Raw genomic sequence first — 16,249 nt, 5'->3', positions numbered from 1 at the left:
CTTTGTCTGGCTAGATTTATATGTTTGTTTACTGTCTGTAGTTTTGTGTAAGGGTTTTGCTTCACTGCTCCCTTCCCTCTATTCAAATTTTGGCTTCTTTCTTGGACTAACTTGCCCCCTTAATTTTGGTGGTAGATTGGGTGGAGGAGGACAGCGGAGTACGCCTTATCCTAATTTCAACGTACTAACAAGGTTTTGTGAAACTAAGAAATGTCCTATCAAGTTGACAGTTGTTATTTATCGTTGTTATATAAAATGTACATTACGGGGTCGTGCGCCAAGGCGCACATCAAAATCTAGTTTCAGTTATTTGCATAGTTTAGTCTCTATCTCTAACTACACTTATCTCTAGTCAAATTACTTACTCGTGGTCAAACTTCCCGCTTGGTCACTCATCCTCTCACTACTCTAGCACTAGCACGCTTAACTTCCGAGTTCTATTCCGTCCCGCATCCAAGTGCTTCGCGCGCATGTATGTGATACTAGTATCATATCAATCCTATTAACATGTTGGTCGATGTCACATTTATTTTTTGTTTGAATTTTAAATAATTCTTTTAATAAACAAAAGTAATGATGTAATAATAATCTTGAATAAACAAATAAGCATTAAATTTTTAATTTGTATTATTTTTAATTTTTTTAATTTTTTTTGCCAAACCTAAAACCTAAAAATTTGAAAATCTAAAAATTGGGTAAAAGTAATAGTAATCTTATGCAGGATGCAATTATTAATTTTAATTTTAAAAAAAATAAAAAATATATAAATCGTTAATTTATAGCAAAAGCTAAAATCTTCATGTTTTCGTATTTTCATTTGGAATTTTGAGAATCTAAAAATTGGCTAACCGGGTTAACCCCGGTGAATTCGGATGTAACTTTTCCCACGATGATTTTGATATATTATACGTTTTTTCCGACGTCGTGTGCAAAAGTTAATGCAGTTTTACCATTTTTCAAACCTTTTTTGCAAAAAAATGTGAAAATTCGAATTTCTTAATTTTCCCTAATAGTAGGTTGTGTAACATACAGGAATCTCAAAAGATTTTATTTTTTGAATTTTGTATCATTTCTTTTTCTATTTTACAGAGTTAAAAAGGTGATCCACGCGGCAGGGGGGGTTGAAGGATGCGTGGGGAGTAAAAACCAGAAAAACCCCAACCGGGACTAAAGGGTGTTACCAACCGAGACTAAAGGGTATCCTTTAGTCCCGGGCCAGAGCATTAGTCTCGATTCACCAGCAGAACCGGGACTAAAGACCCCATTAGTCCCGGGTCAAAGTATTTGGGGACTAATGGGTTGGGATGGAAGGATTTTTTTCAACTATGTCTCAAGATATTCTATTTAAAAAAATCAGATTTAAAAAAAGGAAATAAAATTCATCTCTCAACCCTCCTCTGTTCATCTCTCTCTCATCGCCATCCCACAAAGTACACGATAACCCAGGGACGGAGCCAGCAGGGGGCTGGCTGGGGCCATGGCCCCCCTCATGATGGAAATTTTTCTGAAAATGCCCATGTTAATATTATGATTTGACCTGCAGTTTTACCTAAATTTAGCTATATGGCCGTCTCCAAGATTTTTTTACATGTAGTTGGTCCCTCTTATATCACTTTCCTGGCTCCATCCCTGCGATAACCAAATTACACCTCTGCAAGAAGTTGAGTAAATTTACAAACAAACTCGAGTACATCTGTAGTAGTTTTAGAAGAAAAACTTGTTTCTTAAAACCTGTTAACATGAAATCTAGTTTTGGACAACAACTTTTCAAGATTTCTAATTTAAAAATTTCGATACAAAAAAAACATCTCCCACTGCTCCCGTGTCCCCTCTGTCTCACTATCTCATCCCTATTCCCACAAATGACACTAAGCCAAAAGTACATTTGTAGTAGTTTTAGACATACAAAAAGAACTTGAAACCTGTTAACATGAGATTTATTTGATGATCTTGACGGAGGAGCTCAAAAAATAAAATAGGTTTGTAATGTGGACAAATGTTTATTAAGATATTTTGTTTAAAATTTCGGATTCAAAAATAAAAGGGAAAAAATGCATCTCTCACATCTCATATGTCCCCCTCTCTCATCATATCTCACTTTGCTCCCCGTTGCGATATTTGCCGAACATGCAACCATACAGTGAGAGACCTAATGAAGGAGAAAGCGAGAATTGACCAAACTACAACCCACAGAAAAGTAGAACACGACGCTTGCGAAAGGAAAGGAGACCTTTGAGAGGAGGTGGTGTTTTGTCTCATAAGTGCGTATGAACCTATTACTGAAATGCATAAAAACAAATTTTACATGTTGAAAAAAAATCCAAACAAAAACCTTGCGTACATCCGGACATTTTATGTTGACACACAATTTTTTAGGAAAAAAAGATTCACGTAATCCGTGCAAAAATACAAAATATTGTTTCGTGACTAGTTGTTTTGGAGCATCGAAATTCTTCTTTTTTACACTGAACATTAAAATATTTGTTTTCCCCGAAAATTTGTGTGCGAACATAGAATGTTCAGATATGCATTCGATATATTTTTTTCTTAATATTTAACATTTTAAAACTATGTTTTCAAGATTCATATATGGACCCATGAGCCAGATTAGATTTCCACCCTTTGAGAAGGTTTCCTTCTCTTAACGCAATGTCACTCGCATATGCTCCTGTTTTTTTAATACGCTTTAAATGCATTCTAAAATGTTAAAAGAATTCCTACTATAAATTTCGTGCATGCATCTCGATGTTCTATGTGCTCGCAAAGTCGTTTTACAAAAGATAATAATTATTGTCATATATTATTGTTATCACCAGAATTTGACCGAGTCAGAGGTGGGCCGCGATCAAGATGGGCTTGAAGAATATATATATATAAGGAATACGTGAATCGGCCTTACATGCAAAGTTTGGGCTAGTTGGCCCGTGTATCTGTAACTTATTAGGATACGTGTCGGTTAGATAGAGTTTGACCCGTGCACGGTTAGGTGCACGCCTAAATTAGAAAGTCCCTTGGACTATAAATATGTATCTAGGGTTTATGAAATAAACAACAACCAACGTTCAACACAAACAAATCTCGGCGCATCGCCAACTCCTTCGTCTCGAGGGTTTCTCCGGTAAGCACCATGCTGCCTAGATCGCATCTTGCGATCTAGGCAGCACAAGCCTACCCACGTTGTTCATGCGTTGCTCGTGCTGAAGCCTTTTTTATGGCGAGCAACGTAGTTATCTTAGATGTGTTAGGGTTAGCATTGTTCTTCGTATCATATGCTGTCGTAGTGCAACCCTTATACATCTAGCCGCCCTTACACCTATCTTAGGTGTAGGGGCGGCACCCCGCTTGATCATAGTTTAGTAGATCCGATCCGTTACGGTTGCTCCTTGTTCTGCAAGGATTAGTTTAATATCCGCAATAGTTAGGCCTTACAAAGGGTTGGAGGATCCAGCGGCGTGTAGGGTGAAGTTTGCTAGCCCTAGACAGGATGTTCCGTGTTGGTTTTTAGGCCATGTCTAGGATCGGCTTACGGTCACCGTGCGCGAGCGCGATGCCCAATCGTGAGTAGGATGTTCCGATTATGCGGTGAAAACCCTAAATCGTCGTAGATCTTATTAGCTTTATCTTGATGAAGCAGGACCACCATATATTCGGACACCTTGTACGAATCATGGGTGGATCGGCTCTTTGAGCCGATTCACAGGATAACCTGAGAGCCGATCGAGGCTCGTATTTAATGTTTACATGTATGCCATGCAGGAAACTAAGCGAGGCATCATCCAACACCTTCCTGACCAGGTATAGGTCAGGTGGCACGCCCTTGCGATAGCATCGAACGTGTGACCAGGAGGCTTTGCGGGCCGTCGCTCTGAGGGACTGGAGCCAGCCGCAGCCCTAGTTGTTCCCGGCTCTACTGTGTTGCCAGTCGCTGCCCGCCGGTGGGTTTCTGACCGCAACACATTCTAGCACGCCCGGTGGGACACTCTTCGACATCCATCGCATCGCCATCTACATCCGAGATGGCGGAAAGTACTCCGGTCAAGTACGAGGATTTGACTGACGAGCTCAAGAAGAAGCATGACGAAATCAAGGCAGTCCTCGAAGCCGAACTCATCGGCTCTTTCCACAGAGCCCTCTCCCATGGCATCAAGTGGAAGGGGTTCTCACATGAAAGTGCGCTCCGGGCCCGTCCGCCGTTGCCATGCGCATTGGCAACACATTCTAGCACGCCCGGTGGGACACTCTTCGACATCCATCGCATCGCCATCTACATCCGAGATGGCGGAAAGTACTCCGGTCAAGTACGAGGATTTGACTTACGAGCTCAAGAAGAAGCATGACGAAATCAAGGCAGTCCTCGAAGCCGAACTCATCGGCTCTTTCCACAGAGCCCTCTCCCATGGCATCAAGTGGAAGGGGTTCTCACATGAAAGTGCGCTCCGGGCCCGTCCGCCGTTGCCATGCGCATTGGCAGCACCAGGAGTACCGATTTCACCGGCGTCCACCGTTAACATGGTGGAGCGCACTTACCTTGGAGGGTGCCAGCCAAGATCCCCACTCGACATCAACATGGTAGGACCTGGGCACCACTCTGGCAAAGATGGAGACGAGGGCAGCTGCTCTCGTAGCAAAGACACAGAGGAAGCCGCTCCACGCGATCGGCTCCGCCAAGACGGCAAGCGCTACGTCACAGAGGGAGAAGTGAAGAACATAAGATATCAGCGACCTCTCTCTGATCACCTCCTCAACAAGTATGTGAGTCAGTATGACCAACGCCGACGATACAACGACGATGACGAAGAAGATCGTCTGGCTAGGGAAGCCAGAAGACATCGTCGGTATGATCACGACGAGGAGCGATACGAGCGCCACGCCAAGGAAAAGTCGAGGGAACAAGACGACGAGGATAGGCACTGGGACTGCCCCTTCTTCAGACACTGCTGGGATTCAGGAATGAGCCGATTGCCAACGATCGGCAATTGCCCAGAATGTAAACAAAGGAAGAAGGATGCAGCTAACGTGTCCGTGTTCGGGCGTCTAGGGCCTCTCCCGCCTCGGAACAAGCATGCTCGAGTCCGCTCGGGTGGAAGATCTCGAGGAACTAGAGGACGATGATGAAGAAGACAAGTATCATCGGCCCGAGTGGTGCCCCGATGGGCTCAGCCGTTCCCAAAACGAAGGGTTCAGCGTCCGCGTGGGTTGGAAGAAGCTGAAAGATTATACCCGCACACGTTGAGGAAGGCACGGCCTGATCCGGCCGCCAAAATTCAGCGAACCCCGGACGAAGAAGGTCGGCCACAAAGAAAAGAGTGGCGCCCCAAGCAAAGGAAAGCTGATGATGATACATCGGCCGGCACAAACATGGTCTTCATCCTTCCAACGGAGTTTAGCGCTCCAAGATTATATGAAGCACCCGTGGCACAATTGGACTCGCGGCCCACGGCCGGTCATCTTTGAGAAGCCACGAGAAAGGAGTTACAGGCATCTGAAGGCCCTGTACTTGCGAGGATACATCAATGGGCAGCCTGTCAACAAGATGTTGGTAGACACCGGAGCGGCAGTCAACATTATGCCATACTCCATGCTACGTCGGTTGGGACGTTCTAGCTCGGATCCGATCAAGACCAATGTGACACCGAGCGATTTCAACGACCAAGCATCCGACGCACAAGGTGTTCGAATGTGGATCCGACCGTAGGAAGGAAAACCGTCCCTACGACGTTCTTTATTGTCGACAGCAAGAGTACCTATGTCTGTCCTACTAGGGAGAGATTGGATCCACGCCAAGCTGTTGCATTCCATCCACGATGCACCAATGCCTAATACAGTGGGATGGAGATGAAGTAGAAGTCGTCCACGCAGATGATTCAGCCGAGATTTCAACAGCCGGCATGGGCGTTTGGGAGACATCAGGCCAAGAGCCACTCTCAGGCATCAATTTGGATGACTGCGAACGCATCGACGTAACAAAGAACGGGGTTAGGCTGGTTTTATCCACCGGCCTGACCGTGTAACAAAAGCAAACATCGATGGACGAACGTGGCGATGCCGATCCGGGAGATCGGCCCCAAGGATCTATGGAGGAACATTACAAAACCTTCATCGAACAATCAATATGGAGGCCGATTCCAGCAATCGGCCAAAATTATCTTCACCATCCATTCTGCTGGGATTCAACGTCGATCTAATGGGCAATGGGTTTACGTCGGCCGATGAACTCGGAAGAAGTCCACGAGTGGTCCCAACGAGAGCCGACGTTCGCATAGAGTGCCTTGGCTAACCACAGAGCCGATTTCAGCAGTTACCTGGCAGAATCAGCTCGGGGGGCACCTAAGCGGATGAACATGTGCGGTACATGTGCAGCAAAATATTGGGAGGCCAATAGAAAAATCGGCCCTTAAAAAAAATTTAAGCAAAAGCCGATGCATGGCCATCGACTCAAGAGGCCCAATGGAGCAGTTATCGAGTTACACGGAGAGGCTCTACTGGATGAACTCCTTCTTGAGGCCTCCAACTCCTTTTTCTCATCGAAGACGCTAATATGTGTCCGGAATATCAGCTGGGGCAAGTTTTGAGGGATCACAACCCTGACCAACAACAAGGACAACATGGACGTGCAGATCAGGTTAAGGATGGGTTGCATCAATCTGCCAAAGATGAGGAGCCGATCTGAGCAGCAAGGCACAGGAATTAAACTAGGAGGAGGTGGAGAGCCACGACATTTGAGGCTTCTTAGTTCAAGGGAGTTGCTGATCCTTCCAAGCCCTTTTAGTGCATCAGTTTTTTGGGCATAAGCTTTCCTGCCACGTTGTGATAAGAGTTGGAAAGGCTCGGGGGGCAGCTCGCCTTGAAAGTTCTTTGCTCCGAGGGGCCGATTTTGTTGAAATCGGCTGGCGCTGCACTACAACTTGGAAGCCGATGGTGACTCATTGGGGTGGCTCACTTCTGTTCTCGCCTTGACTAAGGCTCGGGGGGCAACTGACTTGGTAGATACCTTGTTCTTAAGAAGCCGATTGAGATTCTATCAGCTGGCCCTCTATCATAATTTTCTTTAAAGGAACAGAGCAGGGTTATAAAGCATCACTGAGGAGGTTTGCGAGCGGGTGACATCTGTTCTCCAGAAGTATCGGCTTCAGAGTCAAGTTGTTTCGACAGCGATGTCTCGGGGCTCTCTTGGAGGCATTGGTATTCCACATTGTCCACCAGAACTCAAAGTCATTGGTCGAAGAAGTGAAGGACTGATGTGGGGACATCGGCTTATTGGACATTGACCAAGTTTACGGTCACTCCTTAGGCGAAAAGATGAAGGGTGGATTATGAGGGGCCGATACGTTGTCATCGGCTCATTGAGCATTGGCTAGGTGACAATCGGCTAAGTTATCGCAAAGGGAATCGGCAAAATCAAATTGGGGAAATTCTTCATTGATAAACGAGATTTCTTACATGAAAAGCTGATTGATCTCAAAAGTAAGTACTAGGGGATACATTGCCCCGTCTACTACTACAGGCCCTATGCTAAGATCCTATCTAGGGGCCGTTGCTGCCCTCGTCGTCGTCGTCGGCGTCGCCGCTGTCGGCGCTGCTCCCGGCCGGCTCGTCGTCGCTGCTGTAGCGACCGCCGGCAGGACCCTCGTTGTCCTCGTCCTCCTCGTCAGCGTCGTCGTCGTCGCTGTCGAAGTCGCCGAGGTTCCCGGGCCAGGGGCGGTGGCGCTTGGCCGGCGGCTCGTCGGAGGAGCCGTCGTCCTCCTCCTCCTCCTCCTCCACCGCATCCTCGGAGGAGGTGGCGCCGTCCCAGGGGAAGCGATCATCATCGCTCTCCTCCTCCGATTCCCCGTTGGCGAGGAAGCGGAGGTCACTCTCCCCGTCGGTCAAGGACTTGTTGTCCTCTGACCAGACGGAGAAGTCGTGGCTCGACTCGTCCCCGGCCTCGATGGCGCGGCGGGTGTTGGCCGCGTGGGCCTCCTCCGGGTTCCACTCCGGCGTCGGCTCGCGGGAAGAAGAGGACTGGGCAAAAAGACCCGATGAGGAGGAAGAAGAAGAAGACATGGTGGCGCAGGAGGGCTTTTGGGAGTGCTAATGCGAAGGGGATGACGAGGGGAACTATTCGATACGGTTAAATAAAAGGAGATGGGGTGAAGATTTAATGATCGAGCAGTTTTCGAGGATGTGGTGCCAAAACTGTCAAATCGTGCAGAGAAGTTGGGAAGGCAAGTCGTCATGATGAAAAATACTGCGACGGTTTTGCTCTGCCACGACATGACCCTTCGAAGGAAAACAGATGGTTTTGAAATTATCATTACCAAAACCAGGGGGGCATGTGTTATCACCAGAATTTGACCGAGTCAGAGATGGGCCGCGATCAAGATGGGCTTGAAGAATATATATATATATATATATATATATAGAAGGAATACGTGAATCGGCCTTACATGCAAAGTTTGGGCTAGTTGGCCCGTGTATCTGTAACTTATTAGGATACGTGTCGGTTAGATAGAGTTTGACCCGTGCACGGTTAGGTGCACGCCTAAATTAGAAAGTCCTTTGGACTATAAATATGTATCTAGGGTTTATGAAATAAACAACAACCAACGTTCAACACAAACAAATCTCGGCGCATCGTCAACTCCTTCGTCTCGAGGGTTTCTCCGGTAAGCACCATGCTGCCTAGATCGCATCTTGCGATCTAGGCAAGACAAGCCTACCCACGTTGTTCATGCGTTGCTCGTGCTGAAGCCTTTTTGATGGCGAGCAACGTAGTTATCTTAGATGTGTTAGGGTTAGCATTGTTCTTCGTATCATATGTCGTCGTAGTGCAACTCTTATACATCTAGCCGCCCTTACACCTATCTTAGGTGTACGGGCGGCACCCCGCTTGATCATAGTTTAGTAGATCCGATCCGTTACGGTTGCTCCTTGTTCTGCAAGGATTAGTTTAATATCCGCAATAGTTAGGCCTTACAAAGGGTTGGAGGATCCAGCGGCTTGTAGGGTGAAGTTTGCTAGCCCTAGACAGGATGTTCCGGGGATCAACCTCGTGTTGGTTTTTAGGCCCTGTCTAGGATCGGCTTACGATCACCGTGCGCGAGCGCGAGGCCCAATCGTGAGTAGGATGTTCCGATTATGCGGTGAAAACCCTAAATCGTCGTAGATCTTATTAGCTTTATCTTGATCAAGCAGGACCACCATATATTCGGACACCTTGTACGAATCATGGGTGGATCGGCTCTTTGAGCCGATTCACAGGATAATCTGAGAGCCGATCGAGACTCGTATTTAATGTTTACATGTATGCCATGCAGGAAACTAAGCGAGGCATCATCCAACATCTTCCTGACCAGGTATAGGTCAGGTGGCACGCCCTTGCGATAGCATCGGACGTGTGACCAGGAGGTTTTGCGGGCCGTCGCTCTGAGGGACTGGGGCCAGCCGCAGCCCTAGTTGTTCCCGGCTCTACTGTGTTGCCAGTCGCTGCCCACCGGTGGGTTTCTGACCGCAACAATTATATAAAGAAGAATACATTTGGTGCTAAAAAACTCTTCACGAGATATATTTTTTATCTTGTTTACACAAGACACAAAAAGTTGATTTTCCGTGAAGCTTAGAGTGAACACATAGAATATCGATATATACACGCGAAATTTTTATTTAGATTTTGTTTACATTTTAAAATATTTTTTCCTGATGCCAAAAGCATATGCACATGGGATAAAAGCGCATTTCCGAATGTCTCCTATCATCTTTCTGCAAAATCCCGCTTGCCAGAGTCGAATGGATGGGCCGAATGAATATAAGCCCACTTCTACCTCTTAGCGGGCTTTTCTCATCTCAGTCCATTATTGCGGCCTTGTAGACTTCAGTTCCACCTCGTCTTCGCATCAGAGACTGGAGATGCGGAGGCCGTCGTCTTCGCCGTCTCCGGCGAGGGCCCCGGCGTTGGCTGCAGCAGCGGCTGTCGTGCTCCTCCCGGCTATCTTCCCCGCGCTCTTCTCCCCGCTCGGCCGCGCCTTCCCTTCCCTATTCTCAGTGCGTCCCCTGTAGTCACCCTCCTCCTTCTCTGGCGGTTCGATTTGAGCCGGTGTAGCGTGATATTGGCGATCTATTTGGATTTTCAAGCTACTTGTTACGATTCTCGTTGCTGATTTTCTAATCTGCGGAGCTCGGTCGTTTGGGATGCGCGAAAGTTGGATATATTCTGTAGGTGCGGCTGGGGAGGGTGAAATGGCGTGATGTGGTGAATTCATGATTTTTTTTAGTCTCGTATTTCCGAATTACATTAGTTGAGTTAGTGTATTTTGTATCGACGCTTAGTTGCCTGGAAATAAGCAAGTGCGTAAGCTATGTAAAGATCTTGATTCTGTTAATGGATAACATCATGCCAGTGATATGTGCATCTGATATTTTGTTTTGGAAAGTGGTCTACAATACTTCGTTCCTCAATTTATATGCAATATGCAGAAATGTAAGACTGTATCTGGCCACTTTGACAGTATTGGGAATAGCATAGGTACTGGATTAATGTGGCCTTTGGTTATGTAGATTGCAGCTCAAGTAGATTTTGTACTAAAGATTTCTGCAAAATATCTTTTTAAGGTTAATATAATGTGGAAAATATCAATCTACTGCAGGAGTGGAATGCCCCTAAACCAATGCACGAGTCTCTTTTGAATCAGGCTTTGCAATGGACGATCGTGAGTACTCACAACTCAGATGAAAACTGGAATGGTTACATTGAAATCGGTTTGTAAGTTGTAACTTGCTTTCTGTACAGCCAGATGAACAGAAGAGAGATCTGTGGACACCCTTGCCTTATCAGGGGTGGAAACCATGCTTAAAGTCACCGGGCACTCATGGTAACTTTCTGAGATAACATGGTTAGGTAACAATATGTCTCCTGCTGTGATAGAAATCAGTTTTCTAAGCATTTGGTTTCATAAATTGTAGATTTACCTTTTGGGTACATCCAAGTATTTCTTGATGGTGGACTGAACCAGCAAAGAATGGGGGTAATGCACTTCTTCCATACCAATCTTGTGGTGTTAGACTTTTAAGATTAACTTGCTTGGTTGAGACTTTAGATCATTGAGCTCTTTCTTTTTGTTCTCTAGATATGTGATGCAGTTGCGGTTGCAAAGATTTTGAACGCTACTCTTGTGATCCCACATCTTGAAGTAAACCCTGTTTGGAAAGACTCAAGGTGGTTTTAGAGTTTCAGAGTATTATCCTGTTAACTTTTATCTTCTCCTGTTGAATTGGAAGTAAATCGGGTTTACAACTGCAGCTCATTCGAAGATATTTTTAATGTGGATCACTTCATCAGCACCCTAAGACGTGAGGTTTCAATAGTGAAATATCTGCCAAAAGAATTTTCATGGAGCACAAGAGAGTTCTACGGCACAGGAATCCGCGCCACAAGAATAAAAACTGCACCTCTTCATGCCTCTGCTAGTTGGTATATAGAGAATGTCGGTCCAATTCTGCGAAGGTTTGTGCTTATTTTTTGTGGGTCATACAATTCTTTCTATGTGAAGAATACCTGTAATACCCTTCTCAACGATAGCTGTTTGACATATATTGCATTGCATAACAATGCTAAGAATCTGCTCGTCATGTTTAGCTCAGGTTGATGGCCACTGAGCTAGTTGTATAGTATTAGCATGCAACTCTCATTGTTTAACTAATGAACTTCATTATTTGGTTACTCTGTGAGGAGAAACCTTCACTGACAATCTCATGTACCTGTTGTTTCCTTGTCAGTTACGGCATTGCTGCCATTGCCCCCTTTTCTCACCGCCTTGCATTTGATGATTTGCCTGCGGATATTCAACGTCTGCGTTGTAAAGTTAACTTTGAAGCGCTGGTTTTTCTGCCTTACATTATCTCACTGGGGAGGACCCTTGAGAAACGTTTGCGATCTCCAGTTCAGGGGCATTCTATTGAATTAGCCCAACAAGGTGTAGAAGAAAACACGAACCAGGCTGGAAAATATGCAGTTTTACATCTCCGCTTCGATAAGGTAAATGGAAAGGCTTCTGCAGTATTTGAACTTCTATGTGTACTTTCTGTTGTCTTCAGGGAATCGCTACTCTGGAACATCTGAAGCTGACCTTATATTTTCCAGGATATGGCTGCACATTCTGCCTGTGACTTTGGCGGTGGTAGAGCTGAGAAGTTAGCTCTGGCTAAGTACAGGCAAGTTATCTGGCAAGGGAGGGTATTGAATTCACAGCTAACTGATGAGGAGCTTCGAAACACAGGCCGCTGCCCATTGACTCCAGAAGAGATTGGACTGATACTAGTGGCGCTTGGCTTTGACAACAGCACTCGACTTTATCTTGCTTCTCACAAGGTTTGACTCTCTGCGCGCTTACTCATTCTTGGTAGTGAACATAGAAAGTTCTAATATACAATACCTATTCAGGTGTATGGTGGTGAAGCTAGAATCTCTAGCTTGCGCAAACTTTTCCCACTGATGGAAGACAAGAGGAGCCTTGCGTCTGAAGATGAACTTGCCAAGGTTGAAGGGAAGGCTTCTGTGCTAGCAGCTCTTGACTACTATATTAGCATGCACAGTGACGTTTTCATCTCAGCATCTCCTGGCAATATGCATAATGCACTGGTAAGTTATGTTGGCTTCTGTATTAACTAGATTACTCCTCTGTCTCTAACAGTCCTGACTAGATGGTCATTGTTGATCTAGCTGGCTCACCGGGCCTATAGGAATTTGAAGACGATAAGGCCAAACATGGCATTGCTTGGACACGTCTTTGTGAACAAGAGCATGGAGTGGTCAGGGTTTCAGCAGGCTGTACAGGCAGGCCACAAGGGTAGATATGGGCAAATCCGGCTGAGGAAGCCAACGCAGTCTATCTATACTTACCCTGCCCCAGATTGTATGTGCCAAGGGTAGGTCGTGTAGTTCTCTGCAGTGCACCAGCAAAAGAATTCTGCTGGACCAACAGCTGATGTCACAGTGTAGTTCAAATTGCTTTCAATTGCTAAGTAGGAAAAGCTGATGCGAGTACAAATGCTAGTTCTGAAGTTCTGTTTGAGTCATTCGGCTCATCCATTAACACGTTGTTGAAAGAGTGTAATTGTGTCCTGTTAACTCGTGTTCCATATCACGAAGTTGTAGTTTTGCGACTGATGTTGTATATCTGTGATTCGATATACTGTATGCCCTTTTCTCCTTTCGCAACCTCTGCAGATGTAAGTACCAGGGATTCTTTGCTTGTGAACTGTGACAAGCGATAACACATTGCGTTTCCGCCGTTGTACATCAACTTCGGTTTACTGGCATCCAGTTTTATGCAGTTCTACACTTGTACTTCAGTATCAGTATATTATTCCATCAAATTCGAGACAAATGATTCAAACTTTCCCTTGCCATGTTGGAACAAAAAAACACTCATGAATGATATTACAGGTACAACTTCAGTTAGAAGCCATTGGTGAACCCCAGAGGTCCACAAGAACAAAGTTTCACCACCTGAAATTTTAAGATTACACGGTTTTGCACTGTCCACCTAATCGTGCAAACGTCCACCTAACACCCCTCCACCAAACTGTACATCCCCTCCCCTGCTCCATTTGTTGGAAGAACCAACAGAATTTGGTCTGGAAATTCAAGATGAATCAATTCAAAGCGGCCGCAACCTCCTCGACTGGTGCCTGGGAGAAGGTCTGGATGATGGTGGTGTGCCACGGGTCAGCCAGGTGCTGCTGCAGGTTCTCCAACGGTCCCTTCCCGGTGACGTTGTGCTGCACCAGGAACCCCAGGAACGCCAGCATCGCCAGTCTCCCTGAAGAAAACACACCGAGACAAAGTTCAGCATACAGGAGTCAGAAACCGATGGTTCAGAAGAGAGAGTGCATGAGGCAAGATCGAGGACGTACCGTTGGCGAGCTCCTTCTCCTTGTTCTCGATGGTGGGGGCGAAGTTGAGCGGGTTGAAGACGCTGCCGGGGTAACCGCACTCGTGGGCGGGGAGGCTGTAGCTCTTGAAGATGGGGTCCTGGTTGACGGAGCCCGGGTTCTTGATGTCCTGCCACCGCCGGATCTCCACGTAGTGGAAGAGGATGAACTCGATGACGAAGAGCGTGGAGGAGGAGGCGAAGTACTCCCCCTTGCCGGCGTCGTACCACTCCGGCGCGTTCAGGAGCCCCGCCTTGGTGAGCACCTCCGGGATCAGCATCCCGGCCACCCCCAGCATCGCCCACCGCCCGTTCACCAGCTCCGCCTGCACGAACCACCGCAGGTCCTCCGGGTCCGCCGCCAGCGCCAGCGGGTCGAAACCATTGTCACCAGCCAAACTGCATGTATCATCGTCATCAGTACATACGGTCGTAAGAAATGTACCAGCAGCTACGCATGGCAGAAATGTATCATGCGTTCTTGTGATGAGTGCTGACTGACCTGCCGTCGAGGTAGGCAGGGGAGGCGAGGCCGGGGAGCCACGCGCCTTTGGCCTGGACGGCGACGTCACGGCGTGCGATCGACTTGGCGAGGGCGACGCGGCCGGAGTCGCCGAGGAACCGGGGGCTCGGTGACGACGCCGACGGCCGGAGAGCGGCCACCGGAGCGCGGGCGCTGACCGACGACATCGTCTTCTTCTCCTTGGCTGTTTAGACCTGAGACTCCGGCACACTACGGCAAGGGAGTAGGAGTAGTCGGTGACCGCGCGTGGTGTGTGTGGCTCTGCTTCTTGGCCGCTGCCATTGGTTTTGTATTGAGCTCCGCTCGGCCGGTGGCTGCGGCCGGCTGGGGCCGTCCGGTTGGGATGGACGGTGGATCTCAGTGTCGTGGCTGCGTTTGACGGCTGGGATTCGCCTATGGGTGGAAATTGGATAGATGAACCAAGTGGGAGAATCAGGAGGGGTATCCTGCGTTATCTGGATGATGGATAGTGCGGAATCAAAACGAAGGTTGCGATTGGTCCTGGAAACGCACGTTCGGTTGACCTGGCTGCCACGTTTCGGCCTTCCGTGATGATGTGGATGGCCCTACCGAGTGTGCTTGCTTCAACTTTCAACCCTTAGTTTTTTTTTTCCATCAGGTGAGCTGCCGAATTCAGCTCCTCTGCTACAAGTCTACAAAAATACAAAGAATCAACCTATGGTTGGTTAAAATGGCAGTGATACCTTCAGTTCACTGAGATCAAACTTTATGTTTGACACTTTGATATCTTTATATCATAAAGTGAAATATTCTGATCTAAAAAAAAGATGGATTATTCTTCGTACGATGTTTATAGAGGTAGGGTGTGCGTACGTGCGTTCATAGTGTTGAGTGTATACACGTATTTATAAGTGTTTGTAGCGTGTTTTGCAAAAAAAAAAAGTTCGTAAATTATAGCTATACATATTGACATAGTTTACAAAAATATGAATCCTCCTACATTGTCTTTTGTCCGGCCCAATCGACCTATTAGATCGTCCAGATGCATTTCTACCCAGGCTGCCAATACCACGGGAAAAAACATGTGTCCAACGGTGGTTATATCGTCAAACAAGACGTTTTATATAGCATGCTTCTAGTTTCATGGAAAGTAGCTTAAATTTTGTTTATCTAGACAAAAGCTACTTGCATAAACGAGAGGACCGTGTGACGAATAACAATAAAAAGATATGTCTAGGGTATAGCTTCACTTGCAACCTAGCTAAAACATGCGAGACTAGTAGGAATACCTTATTCTCCTCGAGCCCTCACATAATGTGAGGTGACTCGATCCACCATATGTCGTCTTTTCAGAAGCAAATGAACAGTTGTATCAAGGTTGGAACGATCTCCGCAATTTAATTAGAAATTCCTAAGAAACCAACGAATCTTTCCACCAAAAAGATTGAGCTTTGCGACAACACCAACCATCTAAGGTTCCAAAAACACAAAAATGAAAAAAGCTCCAAAACTTTCACCCAATCGAATCATCATGGATAACGCAAACTGACGCACCAAATGCAATGGCAAGAATACAAGAAGTGCTCAAGTCTTTCACTGTTAAATCTCACCAAATCAACAAATGTTATATATGCGGGATTACGAGAGAAATAACACAGGAGGATATCATAAAATTACTCCAAATTCTATATCCAAATGCGCCTCCGTGTAGAAGAGATATTGATTGGTGGAATAGTATGTCTATATCTCCTCTCTTTCCTCAAATAGATGCAATAATAACGGTCAGGGTAATATATACTGCTCCTTCCGTTTCTAGATATATAAGCCATATAGTTTCTGGCACAAAAATTAAAGAATG

General features: G+C 46.3%; 2 protein-coding genes across 2 annotated transcripts; one reads left to right on the top strand and one right to left on the bottom strand.

Moving 5' to 3' along the window:
* Window positions 1–9,859: 9,859 nt before the first annotated feature.
* LOC124657953 (O-fucosyltransferase 31-like) lies at window positions 9,860–13,192 on the top strand. Its single transcript, XM_047196415.1, has 10 exons — window positions 9,860–10,020; window positions 10,623–10,685; window positions 10,766–10,847; window positions 10,939–11,000; window positions 11,103–11,191; window positions 11,276–11,479; window positions 11,752–12,010; window positions 12,116–12,343; window positions 12,416–12,613; window positions 12,695–13,192. Exons 1-10 carry the CDS (start codon window positions 9,886–9,888, stop codon window positions 12,902–12,904), a joined length of 1,530 nt encoding a protein of 509 aa, XP_047052371.1. The 5' UTR covers window positions 9,860–9,885; the 3' UTR covers window positions 12,905–13,192.
* A 169-nt stretch (window positions 13,193–13,361) lies between these two features.
* LOC124657954 (chlorophyll a-b binding protein 1B-20, chloroplastic-like) lies at window positions 13,362–14,695 on the bottom strand. The gene is made up of 3 exons (XM_047196416.1): window positions 14,410–14,695; window positions 13,891–14,306; window positions 13,362–13,796 (listed from the first exon to the last, which is right to left on the bottom strand). Exons 1-3 carry the CDS (start codon window positions 14,595–14,597, stop codon window positions 13,630–13,632), a joined length of 771 nt encoding a protein of 256 aa, XP_047052372.1. The 5' UTR covers window positions 14,598–14,695; the 3' UTR covers window positions 13,362–13,629.
* Window positions 14,696–16,249: the final 1,554 nt, after the last annotated feature.

Source organism: Lolium rigidum, chromosome 5, assembly GCF_022539505.1.
Source record: "Lolium rigidum isolate FL_2022 chromosome 5, APGP_CSIRO_Lrig_0.1, whole genome shotgun sequence".
In the NCBI taxonomy this organism is placed as follows: domain Eukaryota; kingdom Viridiplantae; phylum Streptophyta; class Magnoliopsida; order Poales; family Poaceae; genus Lolium; species Lolium rigidum.
Note: the sequence above shows the minus strand (reverse complement) of the source record. Positions and strands in the feature narration are given on the sequence as shown.